This window comes from Scylla paramamosain, chromosome 16 (assembly GCF_035594125.1).
Source record: "Scylla paramamosain isolate STU-SP2022 chromosome 16, ASM3559412v1, whole genome shotgun sequence".
NCBI classification, from domain to species: Eukaryota; Metazoa; Arthropoda; class Malacostraca; order Decapoda; family Portunidae; genus Scylla; species Scylla paramamosain.
Genome location: NC_087166.1, coordinates 4,535,994 through 4,552,272, shown reverse-complemented (window position 1 = coordinate 4,552,272; position 16,279 = coordinate 4,535,994). Strand labels below are relative to the sequence as shown.

At 42.7% G+C, this 16,279-nt stretch overlaps 1 protein-coding gene across 1 annotated transcript in view; it reads right to left on the bottom strand.

Annotated features, from left to right (window-relative positions):
• Positions 1–7,193: 7,193 nt before the first annotated feature.
• The window catches only part of LOC135107903 (G1/S-specific cyclin-D2-like), a 37,084-nt gene continuing 27,998 nt past the window's right edge, over positions 7,194–16,279 (bottom strand). The window contains exon 4 of the mRNA XM_064018280.1: positions 7,194–9,881. Within this exon, the coding sequence (XP_063874350.1) occupies positions 9,556–9,881 (326 nt within the window). The 3' untranslated portion in view covers positions 7,194–9,555. The remainder of the gene's footprint in view (positions 9,882–16,279) is intronic.

The window sequence follows — 16,279 nt, the reverse complement described above, 5'->3', positions numbered from 1 at the left end:
TGAGGTTCTAACACTTAGGCGCGAGGCTGGCAGTGTAAGGCGGCGCGGTGGTGTTGCGAAGCCACCGTCTCAGCTCGTCGGCCACAGTCTTATCGAGACTTTAAAGATAATATCCTAGGGTTGCTTATCGAGCGGTATTTTTATAGACTTTCTCCAGATGTGTCTTAGTAAACATGCTATTTGAGAGCGAAGTAATCTTTAATTTTATTTGTTTGATGATTCCTCCACTGTTTGCTTTTTTATCAACATATTGCTGCTAAGATTTGTAATTCTTCATATGAATATCCATTAAAGGACGAATGATTGATTTAATGTTGTCGTGGATTACTGGATTAGTGAAGGCGCCGTGCCATCCACTGATAAGGACAGGAAGAGACGAGTAGACCTGAGAGGGAGCAGATGGAAGGAAGGAAGGAAGGAAGAAAGGAGAATAGATGAGAAGAAAGGAAAGGGGTCGCGTGGATTTTGATAGAAAAAAAGAAAGAGGAGGGAAGAGAAAAGGGAGAGAAAGAGGGAAGTGGGACGCGTGGATTTGAGAGAGAGTAGATGGAAGGAAAGGAGGGAAGAAGGATAGGAGGGAAGGAGGAGAGGCGCCACTACATTCTTCATTAGCAAGTCTGGTTTTCTCAGGTATGTGTTAGTCTTGATAGCGTCCAGTAAGAAGGTCGGGAGTCTGTGAGTGCATTGCGAGTATCATTACATTTATATCCAAGTTAATTGTTATTTATTTTCTGCTGTTATACTTTGGTAGCGATTTTAATTGTATATTTAAACTTACTGATTTTTCTTTTTTTTTTTTTCCTCTTTCGTTCAGGTTCACATCTACTCATAAATGTTGCCGGTATTAAAAAACATCGACAGTTTCACTGACTCAAATCTTTTCTTAGCTCTCTCTCTCTCTCTCTCTCTCTCTCTCTCTCTCTCTCTTTCTCTCTCTCTCTCTCTCTCTCTCTCTCTCTCTCTCTCTCTCTCTCTCTCTCTCTCTCTCTCTCTCTCTCTCTCTCTCTCTCTCTCTCTCTCTCACACACACACATTTTCAGTACTTTTCTCTCCACACTACACAACATCCACCACCATGCGTCGGCCACAGTCTCTTCTTCCTTCAGCCGCTGCGCCTAAGTATCTGTAGACATGTTGTAAACCTTGATAACCCCCAGTAGCCGCTGTCCCGCCACCCTTACCCTGACAAACTCGCCAATCCTCGCCTAGTCTCCCCTCCTGGTGACGTCAGCTCGTCGATCCATTTATCAAGACGTACTCACACTGTCACCCCTGCCAAGAGCCTCCAGAGTGAGCGGCGTTCTACCGGAAGACGTTTTATGTTTTATCTCTCACTATCTCCCCCTAGCTTTGTATGAGGGGAGGGGACGACACAGAAAGGCGAGGCACTACGAGAGGACGAAATGAAAGTTAGGGATTATAATGTAAAAAATAATTATTGGATGTTGCACAGAGGAAGATAAAAAGGAGTTTAAGAACAGGAATTGAGTGCAGCAACGGCGGGAGTTCACGCTTACAGTATGTTTGAGTATAGTTGGTCTTGGGTCCGTCTTGGGAGTCGGCCAGTGGAGCTTGAAAGACCACGAGGGGAGGCGAGGCAGCGGATATGAAGTGGTTTGACGAGGAAGCAGTGACGGGTGCAGCGCTGAGTGAAGCGTGCTGCATGGTACTTTGCGGATCAGGACAGGAAGCGAACAGGAACCTTTTGGTGTCTTTTCGTGCAGGCGTTTCTTGTGCTGTATTAGAGGACGAGAGAAAAGAGCTATAAGTCCAATAAATATGGCCAAATTACATTGATTAACACTATAAAGGAGGAACATACAGAGTTTCCTCTCACCACCACGTCACGGAAGCACCGCGTGAGAAATCTTAGAAGCATGGGAAACACGTAGATATGTATTACGAGGAAGCTTTGTAAGATTAGCTGAGATGGAGACAGTCGGGGTGGATGGAGAGGAGGAGGGACGGTAAGGGGGGTGACGGAGGCGTTATCAGGGCGATTACTGCGGAGGAAGGCCATTCACACCCTCCACAGCCAAGGTTGTCCTCACACAGCCCCCTCGGCAGTTTATGGTGCTTGTGACCACCCCAGCTTTCTCCTTGCCCCTTACATGCCTCCGTAACTTGTGCTTGTTTGTGACCCAGTTTCACGTGTTTCATCAGATTCCTTTTCCATTTCACTTAAATTTTCTCTGAGTTTTCAGTGGACAAATATCTTTATATATATATATATATATATATATATATATATATATATATATATATATATATATATATATATATATATATATATATATATATATATATATATTCTTTTTTTTTCTATTTTTATCCACCTCTTTCACTTCACGTAACTTTTCTCGAGAATTTCCTTTCAACAAACTATTTTCATGCGATAGTGTCACTCCCGTTTGCTTCAGTTTTCACAATTTGCACTCTCTCCTGCTCATTGTATCTTTATCCTAAGCATCTCGACCAATTTGCTGATAAAGGACACATTGATGGGGCAAGAAAAAGTCGCTAAAATCGGAGCACTGAGGCGCGAGTGAATGGTTGCCAAGGTTTTTCTCCCGCAAGTTGGCCAGTTAAGCAGAATACCGTCAGTATCCTTAATCCCTCCTTGCATCACTCCCTCCTCACTGCACCGTCCGTCCCGCCTTCTCTCTCGACTCCCTTCTCTTCGATTCTCTCTCTTATCTCCCCTCCTCCTTCCCTCCGTTTTTATTATCCTTTCCATTTCCATCCATTCATTGGGTGCAGCGCAGAAAATGTTGAACTGTGATATATGACACGAAGCCGCATTGTTGACATGCGTGGTTCGCTTGGTGTGTGTGTGTGTGTGTGTGTGTGTGTGTGTGTGTGTGTGTGTGTGTGTGTGTGTGTGTGTGTGTGTTTGTGTATGTGTCAGAGAGAGAGAGAGAGAGAGAGAGAGAGAGAGAGAGAGAGAGAGAGAGAGAGAGAGAGAGAGAGAGAGAGAGAGAGAGAGAGAGAGAGAGAATAGAGGAGGGAATAGACAGTCACAGAGATAGACAGAGAGACAGACACCAGTACCGTTTAACCTTTCATACTTTTCTACGCAACTTTCATGGAATATTCAGACGGTAAAGTTTTAGGAGGAGCTTGACCTTTTGTTCCATGGCGGGGATACACTTCAACCCTGGTGGTGCGCCATTACCGGCTCTTTACTACCAATAAATGTTATCATGCCCGACATCTCTGTTCCCTCCAGACTTCAACAACATCCGGCCATAACCTCGGCCTGTTCATGTGGTGCCTCGCCTCCGGCCTCCCCGTGCCAGTCCGCGCTCCGCCACTACAACTCCTATGTTTTGATCCTTTTATTGTTCTGGGTCTTGGTGTGCTTTTGCCAGGTGCCGCAGAGACGTGTTTCTGCGCCTCAGTTGGTTGTATGAATATCAATTTTTTTTTCCAACAAATTTTTTCCAACATTGCTACTTATATTTGTGTGCACAGTGTGATTATGATTTTTGAGATTTACCATATGCAAGACATGTTAGATTCATGCGTGTTCGGTTGAAGTCCTTTGTTTGCCATTATATAACGTGGCTTGTTTGTCACCATCAAGTCTGGAGGATTTATGTATGCAGCGTGGTTTGTCCCGCCACTCAAGGATAGAGGAAGAAGGTCGTCTTTCCGATGACCTACCCCACTCTCCTTCCACACCAGATCCTACACTGTCCAGACCTCTGCATTTATCAACACTCTGAAGGGTGTTTTGCTTTTCAAAACGTATCATGTGCTGTACATCTCAGCTTCTGTTCTGTTGTGTGTGTGTGTGTGTGTGTGTGTGTGTGTGTGTGTGTGTGTGTGTGTGTGTGTGGGTGGGTAGGTAGGTGGATGGGTGTGACTGCGTGTGTGTGTGTGTGTGTGTGTGTGGGTGGGTAGGTAGGTGGATGGGTGTGACTGTGTGTGTGTGTGTGTGTGTGTGTGTGTGTGTGTGTGTGTGTGTGTGTGTGCCCGTGCGCGCGTGTGTGCCTATGTGTATACATGGGTTTGTATGTGTAGAGATGAAAGGCTTGTATTATGTACATGGTAACTGTGTATGACGCAGCACTCCTGTGTCGCCAGCCGCTCACACCTGCCCGTGACGTCAGGTATTCTCAGCCACTCACCGGCGAGCTGCACAGACTCCTTAACGTGATGTCATGATCTCCTTAGCCACTCACAAGGCTGCATCTCGCCAGCTGAGAGAGAGTGATGTAATTAGAATCTTTAATCTCCGCTATCGGTCTCATAAGGTGTTTATTCCTCGGGAACCAAGGCAGCTGCTGGGAAGGAGTCATGCTGGACATCTTGAAGAGTCTTAGCATCTGGTGGCCAGGGTGAGGGCCGGCGACTGGGGTGATTAACCTGAAGAGTATCATAAAAACACCTTGTCGTTGCTTATACTCGTGCTCTTTATCAGCATAGTCACGTCAGGAGTTTTCAAACACTTTTTTTTTTTTTTTTGACGTGCGACCGAACAAAGACCGCTATCAGTATTATATTATAAAAACACTAAATATCTTTTGTTTTCTGAATCTCGAGATTACTTTAAATGCATAACTCTTGGCGCAGATGGGAAATACCAGTGCAATGTGGGCAGTACCTGAAGGAACCCGTTCTAAGGTAACGCTTGAATTTCCTTGTAAAGAGGAGATCGAAGTGAACACGTGACCACCGAAGCACTGAAGTGATAACAGAGTCTCTTTTCACCGGTAATTTACGTAATCGACTGCTTGTAACATATGTACTTGTAATCCTTTATATTACTTGTAGTTCAAACACCTTTTTGAAAAAATGGACGTCGTCCAGTAAGAAATTAAATGATGTTTACGTCTCCGCTTACGTGTTACTGTACTTGTGGTTTACACATACATTGTAAATATTAATAAATAAATAGATAAAGAAATAAATCGACATTGCCTGATGAGGAAGTAGACATTATCAAGATAAGTCTCCACTAGTGTCTTGTTAAAACCTCTTTTCTCCGAACCAAGAAGATACAGGAAATTACAGATGCCCACAGACACAGCGCCCTGTCGTCTCTTCTGGCGGCTGGTGAAAAATCTTTAAACACGCTCCTTGTCATAGCTCAAAGATACAAGTACTGTGGTGTCTCCTTTGATAGATTTGATCTATTTTCATGCTGTAGCTTCCATCCAAGGAATGCTAAGCCAGTACAATGTGGCATTTAGCTTAGTCTGAATGGGAGAAACCTTTGTCTTGCAGTGGAATTACGTAGACTGATAATAATGATAATGATGATAACAGTGGTAATAACAATAATATTAATAATGATAATAATAATAATAATAATAATAATAATAATAATAATAATAATAATAATAATAATAATAATAATAATAATAATGACAATAATAATAATAATAATAATAGTAATAATAATAATAATAATAATAATAATAATAATAATAATAATAGTATTGCTGATGATATACTTTTCTGTACTTGAATAACAAATAAAAGCTACAGAAAATAGACCCGCTGTTCTCAGAAACCACTCGTCGTGTCCAGTGGATACTGATGTCGCTGAAAATCATTCATTCATGTGGAGTACATTCACACATATCAAGATTACCTTCAGGCTCTCTGCAATACACTGGCACCATGTAGCCTGCTGGTCTTTGTATTTCGTAGTATTTGCCTTCTAAGAAAGAAAAAATGTTTCTTTTTAGGTGACAACGAGTAATCCCCATGTACTAATCGTTGGTACGGAAAGGTAAGATAAAACACTTTCGGAGCATCAGTTACCTTTTCTTACTTTTTGTAATCCCTTGTAATCTGTGGGTAGTAATTGGTTGTACCGATTACAATCTATTGTCGTTAAATGGTACACCTGATTCTATGGTGGCAAGGTAACCCGCACTTCCTGGGTGGTACCTGTCGCCCGGGGGTTGCACCTGTATCGGCCGGCAGGTACCTGAGGCTGCACTTCACAGTAATCTCCACCTGCGTTCAGCTGCCCTTCGTGAAATCGTCTCGGCTTACGTGAAGAATTTGAGAGAGCTGCTCCTTACCACATCCTGTCAGCGGGGCAGCCGGGGTGTGGTCTGCGGGGCCTCCCAGCACGAGGAAGCAAAACGGAACACACTGCTCCTCTATAATTACTGCCTTGCTTTTCGTTGTCCTTAGTTATGTCCCCTATATTCTCATACACTCAGGGGACTGAAATTATTGCTATAAGTAAAGTTGATATATTATCTGAAATCGTTTCCGAATATCAGTATATTTCTTTTATTGTCATTATAACACATATCCATAATATCTCCTTCATTGCCGTGTTTCTTGATACAGTGAGTCGTTATCATCACCATCACCGTTATCATCGTAATCAACATCGCCAATAACCACTTTCTCACACCGAACACTTTTCCCAAGTTACCTTATCTCAGATTCCACCTGATAATGGTTATTCCCAAAAATGAAGGTTGGTACTGTGGCTGAAATTTCATCCTACTCGATTTCCACTTCAATGAGCCCGTGTCGCCCTGAATTTCCGTCCCGAGGTTGGTACTCTGTCTACTTGAGTTTTCGTCACCTTGGTACTGTCCCCGCCAGGCTGCCTTCCCACGCTTATTATTAATTTTTACTTTTAGCTATACTGTCTTTGTTCCCAGTCACGGGTCACCTCATTGCATGCATTTAGTATTTTTGTTGTTATTTTCTTGGCGTTTTATGTATTTTATTTTATTTATTTATTTATTTATTTTTATTTATTGGCCATCTTATTTACTGCATTGTTCATTTTCATGGTATATACTTACCTAAACCTTAATGTCATTTATTTTTTATTTTCTTCTTCATGATTAATAGTGAAGTTATATAACTTGAAATACAAAATAGAAATTTTATCACGACTTTTCATCAAGAATCCTCTTCAGTCAGGTTATGGTGGCTTACACGTCTGACATGATGTGCTTGCTGACACTTTCTTTACAGCTTTATACTTCAAAGGAAAAGCTATATTTCAAATTCAGCATATATTTTGCGATGACTAGATTAGATATCATCTTACTGTTAAGTTTTATATTTCCTCTGGATTAACTAAACGTTTTCTTTTCTTCCAGACATTGTAGCAGGTAGGCTGATATTTGATACTTTAGCAGTGAGTAGGTGTGGTGTCCCCGGGATCGAGACACAGGTAGGGGTGGAGTTGAGAGAAAGAGATGTTTGAACTTCTCATTTTATTGATCAGAACACAGCTTATAATATAAATAATTACATCCCAAGATACGAAGTAAATTTTTTCACGGAACATAAACATTAATCGAGTACAAATATCATTTTTCAATCACTTAATGCATAGCTTGGTCTACCAACCATACGCGGTGAAGCAGCTTCCTGAGCGCTGCGACTAACAGCTGCTCCAGTGGTTGTACTAGGTGGCACTGGGACACGCGGTACCAGTGAGGTGCATTACTTTGTACAGTGTATTAACCACTGAGCTTAGTTTAGGAGAGGCGCCTTCCACGAGGCGCGGCAGTGTTTCAGTGTGCGTCAGGGACCACTCACTGACTTTCCTTCACGTTGTACCTTAACAGCCTATGGCGTCCCCGTGGCTGAGAGGTACGTCATAGCTTAAACATTGTCAACTTGCTGCAAAAAGACTACCCATGACGGCTGTTACTGAGGACCAGTACTTGCGATAAAACTTTAAACAAAACAAGGACCCATATCTTAAGGAACCTATAAAACATTTATCATAGGATGTTAAATATATATAAAAAAAAAACTTTCAAATTTGAAAAAAAAAAAACGTACAAGTGAACTCGAGCCATCAAAACGAGACCCTTCAGCAACAAGAAAACGCGACTAGAGAACACCTGAGACACCAGGCTCAACACTACACTAGAGCTACGGCCGCTAGCAGGCTTCGCGGGCCGGCCCAGGCAGGCCCCGCCCTGCCCCTCACACCCTGACACTCAAACATAAATAGCATACAAGATTTTTTTTTTGTCATGAAACATTGTTTTTACATTATTGAAAACATGTCTGCTCCTCGCAGTGCATGAATCAGAGTATCAAATATAGTTCTCTTAACAAATTATGACGGAAAATGTCTTAAGTACAAACGAGAAAATAATCAATATTTGTTAAGAAACAATTTTAAGGCACAATTTACCGTACAGAATAAAGAAGGCAAGCAATAAGCCTGAAGTTTTCACATACTCAACAAATGAAGGCACTGATTTTTCACAAGGCACTTCTTCAGGTAACTTGGAGTCAACACAAAGGACTCTTCCGGAGACCAGTGCAGTGTGAATGGCGTTAACTCAATGTGTAACGTTACTCAAAGATTCCTTGTTCAAAGAACGAAGATTCCTCTTTCATCGAAGTGACACTATAACACTTCAAAATATATATTATAGAATAGCCTATGGTAGCAATATTAACAAAGTAATTACACTATATACATGATACAATTTATACAAGAGTACAAAATTTGTGCATTATTTCCTCACACAACCGACGAGATCATAAGAATTTGTTCCTGCATTATGCTTGCCCGGCACACAGACTGAGCGAGAGCACCTGGCGGAAGTAATGCCCGGCACCTTGTTCTGGGACAGGTGTATTTCAGGCTTGAACAAACACTGAGAATCGAAATTTACAGCACCTTAGTTCTGACATCTCATTAACATAGATTTGATTATTACTTAATAATACTGACACGTTTTATCCAACGCACTTTGGGGTCCCACACAGGAACTTTTCCGAGCAGGTGTGATGCAGCAGCTAAATCAGTGTCATAATAGGACAGTTCGGTCCCAACTTCATCACAGTATTTTGACTGACTTTGAAGCAGCTATCACATTACACTACTGCTCTCCCGGAACGGGACGAAGGATTGCTGCTTTTGTAACTCAAGTCAGTCACAATATCTCAAAATAAATGCAGATTTGCTTCTATGTTTCATAGTACTATGATTGAAATTTAATTCTTTACTTTTGTGTGTGTGTTTAAGTGACATGAGTTACCTGACAGCTGAGGGTGACCTACCCTCATGTGTCCCCGCCCGTGACTTTGACTGGATACAAAATATGACTGAGATCTACACCATTTGGTATGAGCCAGATCGCCCTGCCTGGAGGACGCGTGCCGGCTCTCAGGGTTACAAGAGATGGCGCTGAACTTTCCCCTAGAATTTTTTTTTTTTTTTTTCATGTAAACGTCTGGCAGTGAGGACCCAACCCAAAAGAACCACCACCACCCCACCTTCATCATGTCTTTGGTTTGGCTTCAAGTCCCTTGATAAAAAAAAAAAAAATGTATGTGTGTATGTGAATCCTCGCCAAAGGAATTCACGCTGATGTGGTGTGATGTCTGCATCCTGAGAAACACTCATGTTTAGCTTTGTCTGGACTTGCACGAAGGCTTCACCGACCCACTTTGTACCTGAGCTGAAGGTGGAAGCAGCGAGGCCCGCGTCCCGGCAACACGTCTATTACGGGTTTAATAACCAAGCACTCACAAGGCGGACTCGACGACTCCAAGCAGCAGCGCCATCCGCTACTGTCGTCTGTCTCGACATCAGAAGTGAATATCCGTAACTTCTGTGGGAGTCTTCTGTACATCAAAAAACTCCATTGGTTCTGGTGGCTGCTGTTTGTTTGTTGGGGTGAGAGGCTGTTGTGTCTGTTGAGTGGACACAGGACTGGGCACCAGCATGGCTTCTCTCTCGACGACCAGATCTACTTGGTTGACTAAAGCATGAAGCGCATGAGGGTCGAGGTTAACAGCCGCTGCGAAGGTGGTAAGGGCAGCGGTGCACTCGGACAGGGGAATCAGTCCTCGCACAGCTGAGATGATGGAGGCCACAGCAAGCGCAGATGGTTCTACTTGTAGGAATTCTGGTTCTGGAAAGAAAATAAAAAGAAATTTAAAAAAGTGAGGTCATAACCGATGTTAACAATTAATATTCGCTATATAACTATACTGAAGTGCACAGGTAATTTTGAACAAACCCCTCGATATTGAATTTCCTGGAAAACCAATCTGGCTGTAATTGATTTGTATCTCGTGAGATGAAGGAAAATTCTTTGTTTTCAGGCTCAAATATCCATATCAAAGAGAACGATCTATCAAATCTATCTGAGATGTAAGCTTACGAGAGTCACGAAGGTTTGTCTGGTAAACATGAGCACTGACAGAAAAGTACAGTACCGCGGGAGACGAAACCCAGAGATACCCACGAGACCACAGTGAAAGGAGACTGACGAACGGGTGTGACCGCTGAAAATTCGCACTCCCCCTGCCACGTCCTCTGCAGGAGGCATGCGTCGCACCTCCTAAATTATATCCTTTCACGCTTCACAAACGACAATTCAGTGAGTAAAACATCATTTCCTAAGTGTGGCTTCCTTGCATCCCACAGTTATCTCCACAGGACTAAAGCAATTACGTCTAACGATACCAGAACTTAACAATAATCCAGAACACCCACTGCCATGAATTGTGGGGAGTCTAAGACGCGGTTTATTCACTAGTCTCGGCTCCCAGGCACCATCGCCATGGAGGCTGGCCTCCTGGGTTCAACAACAGCCTCTGACAGACTACCCGTCTTGATGACAATCATACGAGACCTCAAAACAAGTTGCAACAATAATCCCTCCTCCGCTCCAAGCCTCAAACCTCGAAACGATTCTTGTTGTACCCAGCGGGCGAACTTTGAAGACCGTCGGGAGCCCTCAGTAGCCCTTCGTCACCCCGCTGCCCCTCGGCCCAGAAATCCCTCCGAGGGTGAGTCCCTCTCCAGGGCGACCTGCAAGGCCTATTGTGCCCCTCCGGCTGGGCAGCATTGTCCTCGCTCGCCCCATTGTTTTGCATTGTTGTTGTGTCGAACAGGGAGCTGAGGGGGATTTGGAGACACCAGACGCGAGGCCCATTGGCGGCTGCGGAGTGTGTGCGTATGGCCGAAAATCCTGCATCAGCTGCTCCATTTGCATCCAAATGGTTTTACTCAAGAAACAGTCATTTACAATGAAGTAATAACAGGAGTTTCTATAAAATATTCTAGTTTGTTCTAGAATACATTTTTTCATTCAGTTGTGTTGTGTTTCTATATTATAGATTGAACTGGCTATATAAATACAAAAAAAAAAAAAATCTGTTTTAATAAACTGCGTAAATATAAATTCAAATATAATATATAACTCTTATAGATTGACATTAGTAATGGAAAAGTGAATGAATGTGGCAACCGCGCGCGTCGGGTGGAGACGCACCCCTGGTGAGTCCTCAACGCGCTGGGGACCTATTTTCCTCGCCCCGGCAGCTGCAGCACACAGCCGCCCTTTAAAACAACGCTTTCATGTTACGCCGCAGCTCACCAGTTCGGTTTAAGTTTATTTTATTCTTGAAAAAAAAGTAAAGATAAATAAACAAATAAATAAATAAATAAATAAATAAATAAATATATATATATATATATATATATATATATATATATATATATATATATATATATATATATATATATATATATATATATATATATATATATATATATATATATATATATATATATATATATATATATATATATATATTGCTATGTAGGTAAAGTGTTATTTCGCAATTTTCCATCTGTACATCAAAAACTTCATAAGTACAAATGAAAAATATTATTTTATAGCACCGGAAACTCTATAAAAAGCGACTGAAATAAAGGGACCACGTGAGGAAGAGGAAAAGGAAGAGGAAGTGAGAGAACGGAAGAGAAGCGTGTAGGGTGGGGCACTCGAGACAGCTTCCTCAGCTTCCTCAGATGTTATTCAGGTGCTTCAGAGCAGCATCACTAACGTTAAGGGAACGCCGTTTTAGGTATGAAGAAAATAACCGAGGGATTAAGAAAAAATAAGTAATATGGTAAGAAAATATTACGAATAAAAATGGATAAACAGCATCCCAGCATCCCAGCCTCGCGACACGCTTCTGATCACGACCAGCGCTGCGTTGAAATTCCCGAAAATTACATTCATCCCGGACACAACCACTCTGAGTTTCCGGCGCGTGGCCACTGTTGCATTGGGCTTTAAAGGGTTGAACGTCCGGCTTGAACACGGGTGGCTCTAATTATCTCGGCGTGCCCATTGGCGCTCTTGTTGTATAGTATACGTACTACCGCTGCTGCTTCCGGATCGTGGTTACTCGACCGTATTGTTTAAAGGGCTGCTCCTGACAAAGAATGGTATGCCGTGTACAAAACTTGTACGATAACTTATGAGAATAGTAATGAATGAAGACGGTGTGATGTAAAATTCCTTATTTCACTTTCCCAAATTTCGGAAGCTGAGTCGAGGTTTTGTCCTTGTGGAGCTGGACTTTGAAGAGCATGTGGCGGGAATCTAAGTTTTCATCGGTACAGGTAAAGGTCTTTGCCTGGTGGAGAGGGAGCCCGGCTGTGCCAGGTGGTTGTGGGCTGCGTGGAAAGGAAGGCTCCCTCCTCAGCTGCCAGACGGCATTGTGGGCCCCGAGGCGAGACGGACCTCTTTTGTCCAACGTCTACAGCACACCTCGTGGAGATTTAAATGCTCTACTTATGGGTTAAGCAGTTTAGTTTTTTTATAGAAAGTTCTTTTACAGATTTCAGTTAACCACACAGTCCTCCAGAGTCACTACATTGAAAGTGGCAGAATATCGTAAAGAGTATCATCAAGAAACACCGAACATCCCATCCTCCGTTTTCTACAGCCACGCGGTCCTCTCCTAACACCTGGACTTTTAAAAATGGCGGACATCGGAGTCCAACGACTGTTTTTTTTTTCTTTTTTAGGTCGTGGAAGCATCTTGTTTTACCACAGAACGTGGTGCAGCTTCTAATATATAAATGTTCCATTCGCAGTAATATAGTTTTTCATTTTCTGCCTTTTAATGTATAATATGAAGTATATAATGATAAAAGTTAAGTAAAATCGTTATAATTCACAGTCTAATGATATCAGAATGAAAATACTTATTTCCCTGAGGCCTTACCAAACATCATTCAGCCTTATTTCTTCCTTCCCTCTGCGCCCAGTTCATCAACCCCCACCCCCTCCCGACCCTTGTCCCGCTACACACTGCCTTTCTCCACACCGTCTAAGGGCTTGGGTCTCTCCGCCGCCCACGTGGTTCCCCGTTCCCGGCTTCTTGTTGCTACCATGCTGCCAGAGCTTCGCTACGGCATGGCACACTAGGTTACACAACTTTGTATCAATAGTTAAGTAACTATTTTATCTATATTGAGCTAAATCAGTGGATGTCTTTTTTGTATGAATATATACGCACTTTCCTCTATGGCGTCGCATTAAGCGGAATGGCCCATGTATACGTAGAACTAGTTTTTAGCTGTGCTCTTTATTCCAGGTGATAAAGCATTTGAAGTATTTTTCAGGTCTCGCCCTTTGCCCATATGCATTTTTTCTTATGCCTCTGGGATGCAGTTGTTAGATGAATGTTGTAATCGGCTTAGAGGAACCCACAGAAATGCTGCTGCATTCACCTTTACAATTTACTAGGCCTGCCTCTTACAAACCAATCATATGCAAATAAGGCCAAGCTGGCTAGGCCTCCATCGCCAGCACACCGACCCCACCGCGCGCACCATTACCGACTACCAGTACCTGAATTAAGCCTATTACTTTTTCACAACACATGATCGGGTGTAATCAAAGATCCCGGCAGGTTTAGGAATAAGCTGATCCTATTTCATTCGCCAATTATTCTGCAGCGACACCACTCCGCTCACCTGTAGGCCTACATCCCTCGAGGCGCCTCAACCTGTGTGAAATGCTGCCCGCCCCGCATGTCACCCTTTCGAACACAGGCAAAGAACAGACAGAGGCACCATCTCCAACTTCATTGAAATGCTTGAAAATGAATGGCTTAGTAATCACCCTTGAAAACCTGTGTTTTAATTAGTTTTGTGATCGTGATAATGGGGAATCCACCTGGTAAAGATGCTCGTGTAACAAATGTTTTTTTCGTTAAAATTATGAAAAAAGCTTCAAGCTTATTCAAAGGGACGGTTGCCATGAAGGCTGGTCGCTTGCCTGGGTGGGGGAACGAGTCATATCAGGTAACCAATGACCAGGGCCAGAGGCCTCAGGTGGGGCAACGCTACCCGTCTGCCAGATGGCGCTTAGTTCTCTTCCTTAACCCTTATGGAAAAAAATAGATCATTAGCTGGAGATAATTTGTGAAGTGATACTCGATACTGGTCACACAAACATTAATAAATTATCTTTGAAACACTGTGAACACCTGAAAAAAAAGACTGATATAGAGATGTGGAGGTGATGACAACTTAGCTTCAGTGGCATCATCTAGGCTTTTTGCTGGATGAAAGTGTAGTAACTGTGGCACGCGAATGCGGTAAAAACTACCAATCAGTTAAGTCCTCACAGGGTGTGGCAAGTAAAGTGCTTGGTGAGAATTATTTTATATCTGCAAAGACCACACATGTGGACCAGACACCAGACAGACACACAGCTGTGCAGGTGACGCTGCACAACACAGCCAAGCGTGCTGCCTCGCTCCTGCCGCAATTCACTTGGTATAATTTAGTGTTAATGAACGGCGCCCAACACGTGTGTTCAGATGAGAGCCTTAGCGGCCAATGGAGGTTCCTGTTCCTGAAGTATCTTTTCAACACATGGAAAGTACATACAAATCTAGAACGTCATTTCGTCGCCATCATGTATATTGAAACATCTCACATTAATGACATACTTGACCACATTCGGCTATATAAAAAGCACTGAATCCCCACATTACTGCCAGAACAGTGACTCATGGGGGCAGGTGTTGTGAGGGCGTTATGAGGGTTCTCACGGGGAAGGCGAGAGAAAAATTATTAAATAGACTCGATATCGTTATGTAACAGGTATTTGCATAATACTCCTGCAGATATTGATGATCGTGGTAATTCAGCTTCATTACTTTTCAATGTCCGCAGCAGCGATAAAAGGAAACTATTACTATATTAATGAATATTTAACTTCTTCGTAAGCCACTTTTCTTTCTAATGAATTAAAGTATGCCAAGGGTACACGCCATCATTTCATCATGTAGTTGTTAAAGGCAGCAGGAGCATTTATGATGAACGCTGGGGAACAATCGTATCTACGATACTCCCTTATATATATATATATATATATATATATATATATATATATATATATATATATATATATATATATATATATATATATATATATATATATATATATATATATATATATATATATAAGAGCTTATAGCCTCCATTGCTCCAGACTTTGCATCATAGAATTAGCCACGGTTTAGGTGTCGACACAGCAAGGAACAAACGAGAGAAGACGTTCCCACAGCCTTCGTCAGCGTTAAATCTCATCCTGCCAGACGTCTTAACATATACAGAGCTAAGCAAATGCGTCCTAAATCCAAGGACAAACTCTCTGAACTACGAGAGGCGTCCAAGACATTCACAACCATTGAACCTTCGCACGACTCTCAGCTACACAAGTAGGGAACTAAATGTGTGTGAGGAAGACATTCATTGGCGGTAATGAAGGCTGAGGTCCTCAGCTGTACGGGAGGGGTGGCGCGGCACTGTCTTGCCCCGAGTCATTGGGGCTCCTCGCTGAATACCTGCCAACGAGGCGCTTGAAAGCACTTGGATGGGAGAAGCCGTAGTCACGTGAGGCCTCATATGCACACCAGCAGTGTTTGCTTCCCTTATCATGTTGCTTAACTGTCCTATGACAATGTTTATTTCATTCATCAATATTATAAGCAACATGTTTGTACGGTGGATGATCCAGGAGGCGTGTGAAAGCGTCTTCTATCTGATGAGAAATTCTACCCATAAGTCAACACCGGGAACCCCACGAGGATCAACTGCAGCTCAAATTGCATTCATTTGCCAACCCACCAGCAGGCGTCGGTGCCAAAGGCTGCAATCAGGGGTCCTATTCCAAGGTAGATAAAAACTTGCGTTGACGGGGGATTGAAACCAGGAGGCAGAGAGGGGAGAGGGGTATGGACTCCTGCAGGAATGGACACCGTCCCACGCTGTCTCTCTTATGATGTAGGTGAGTGTGGATGTAGGAGAAATACTTGTGGTCTTAGGTTACAGTCATTTCACTTGTCTCTCAAACCAAACTGCCCATATACTCAAGCTTTAAATGCCATAAATTTAGTGTAAGTAGCGCATCCTGACGAGCATGCAATAGAAAAGTGCCAAAGAACTTTAACACTAGAGTGATTCATAAAGGAACGGTAGTAAAGCAGG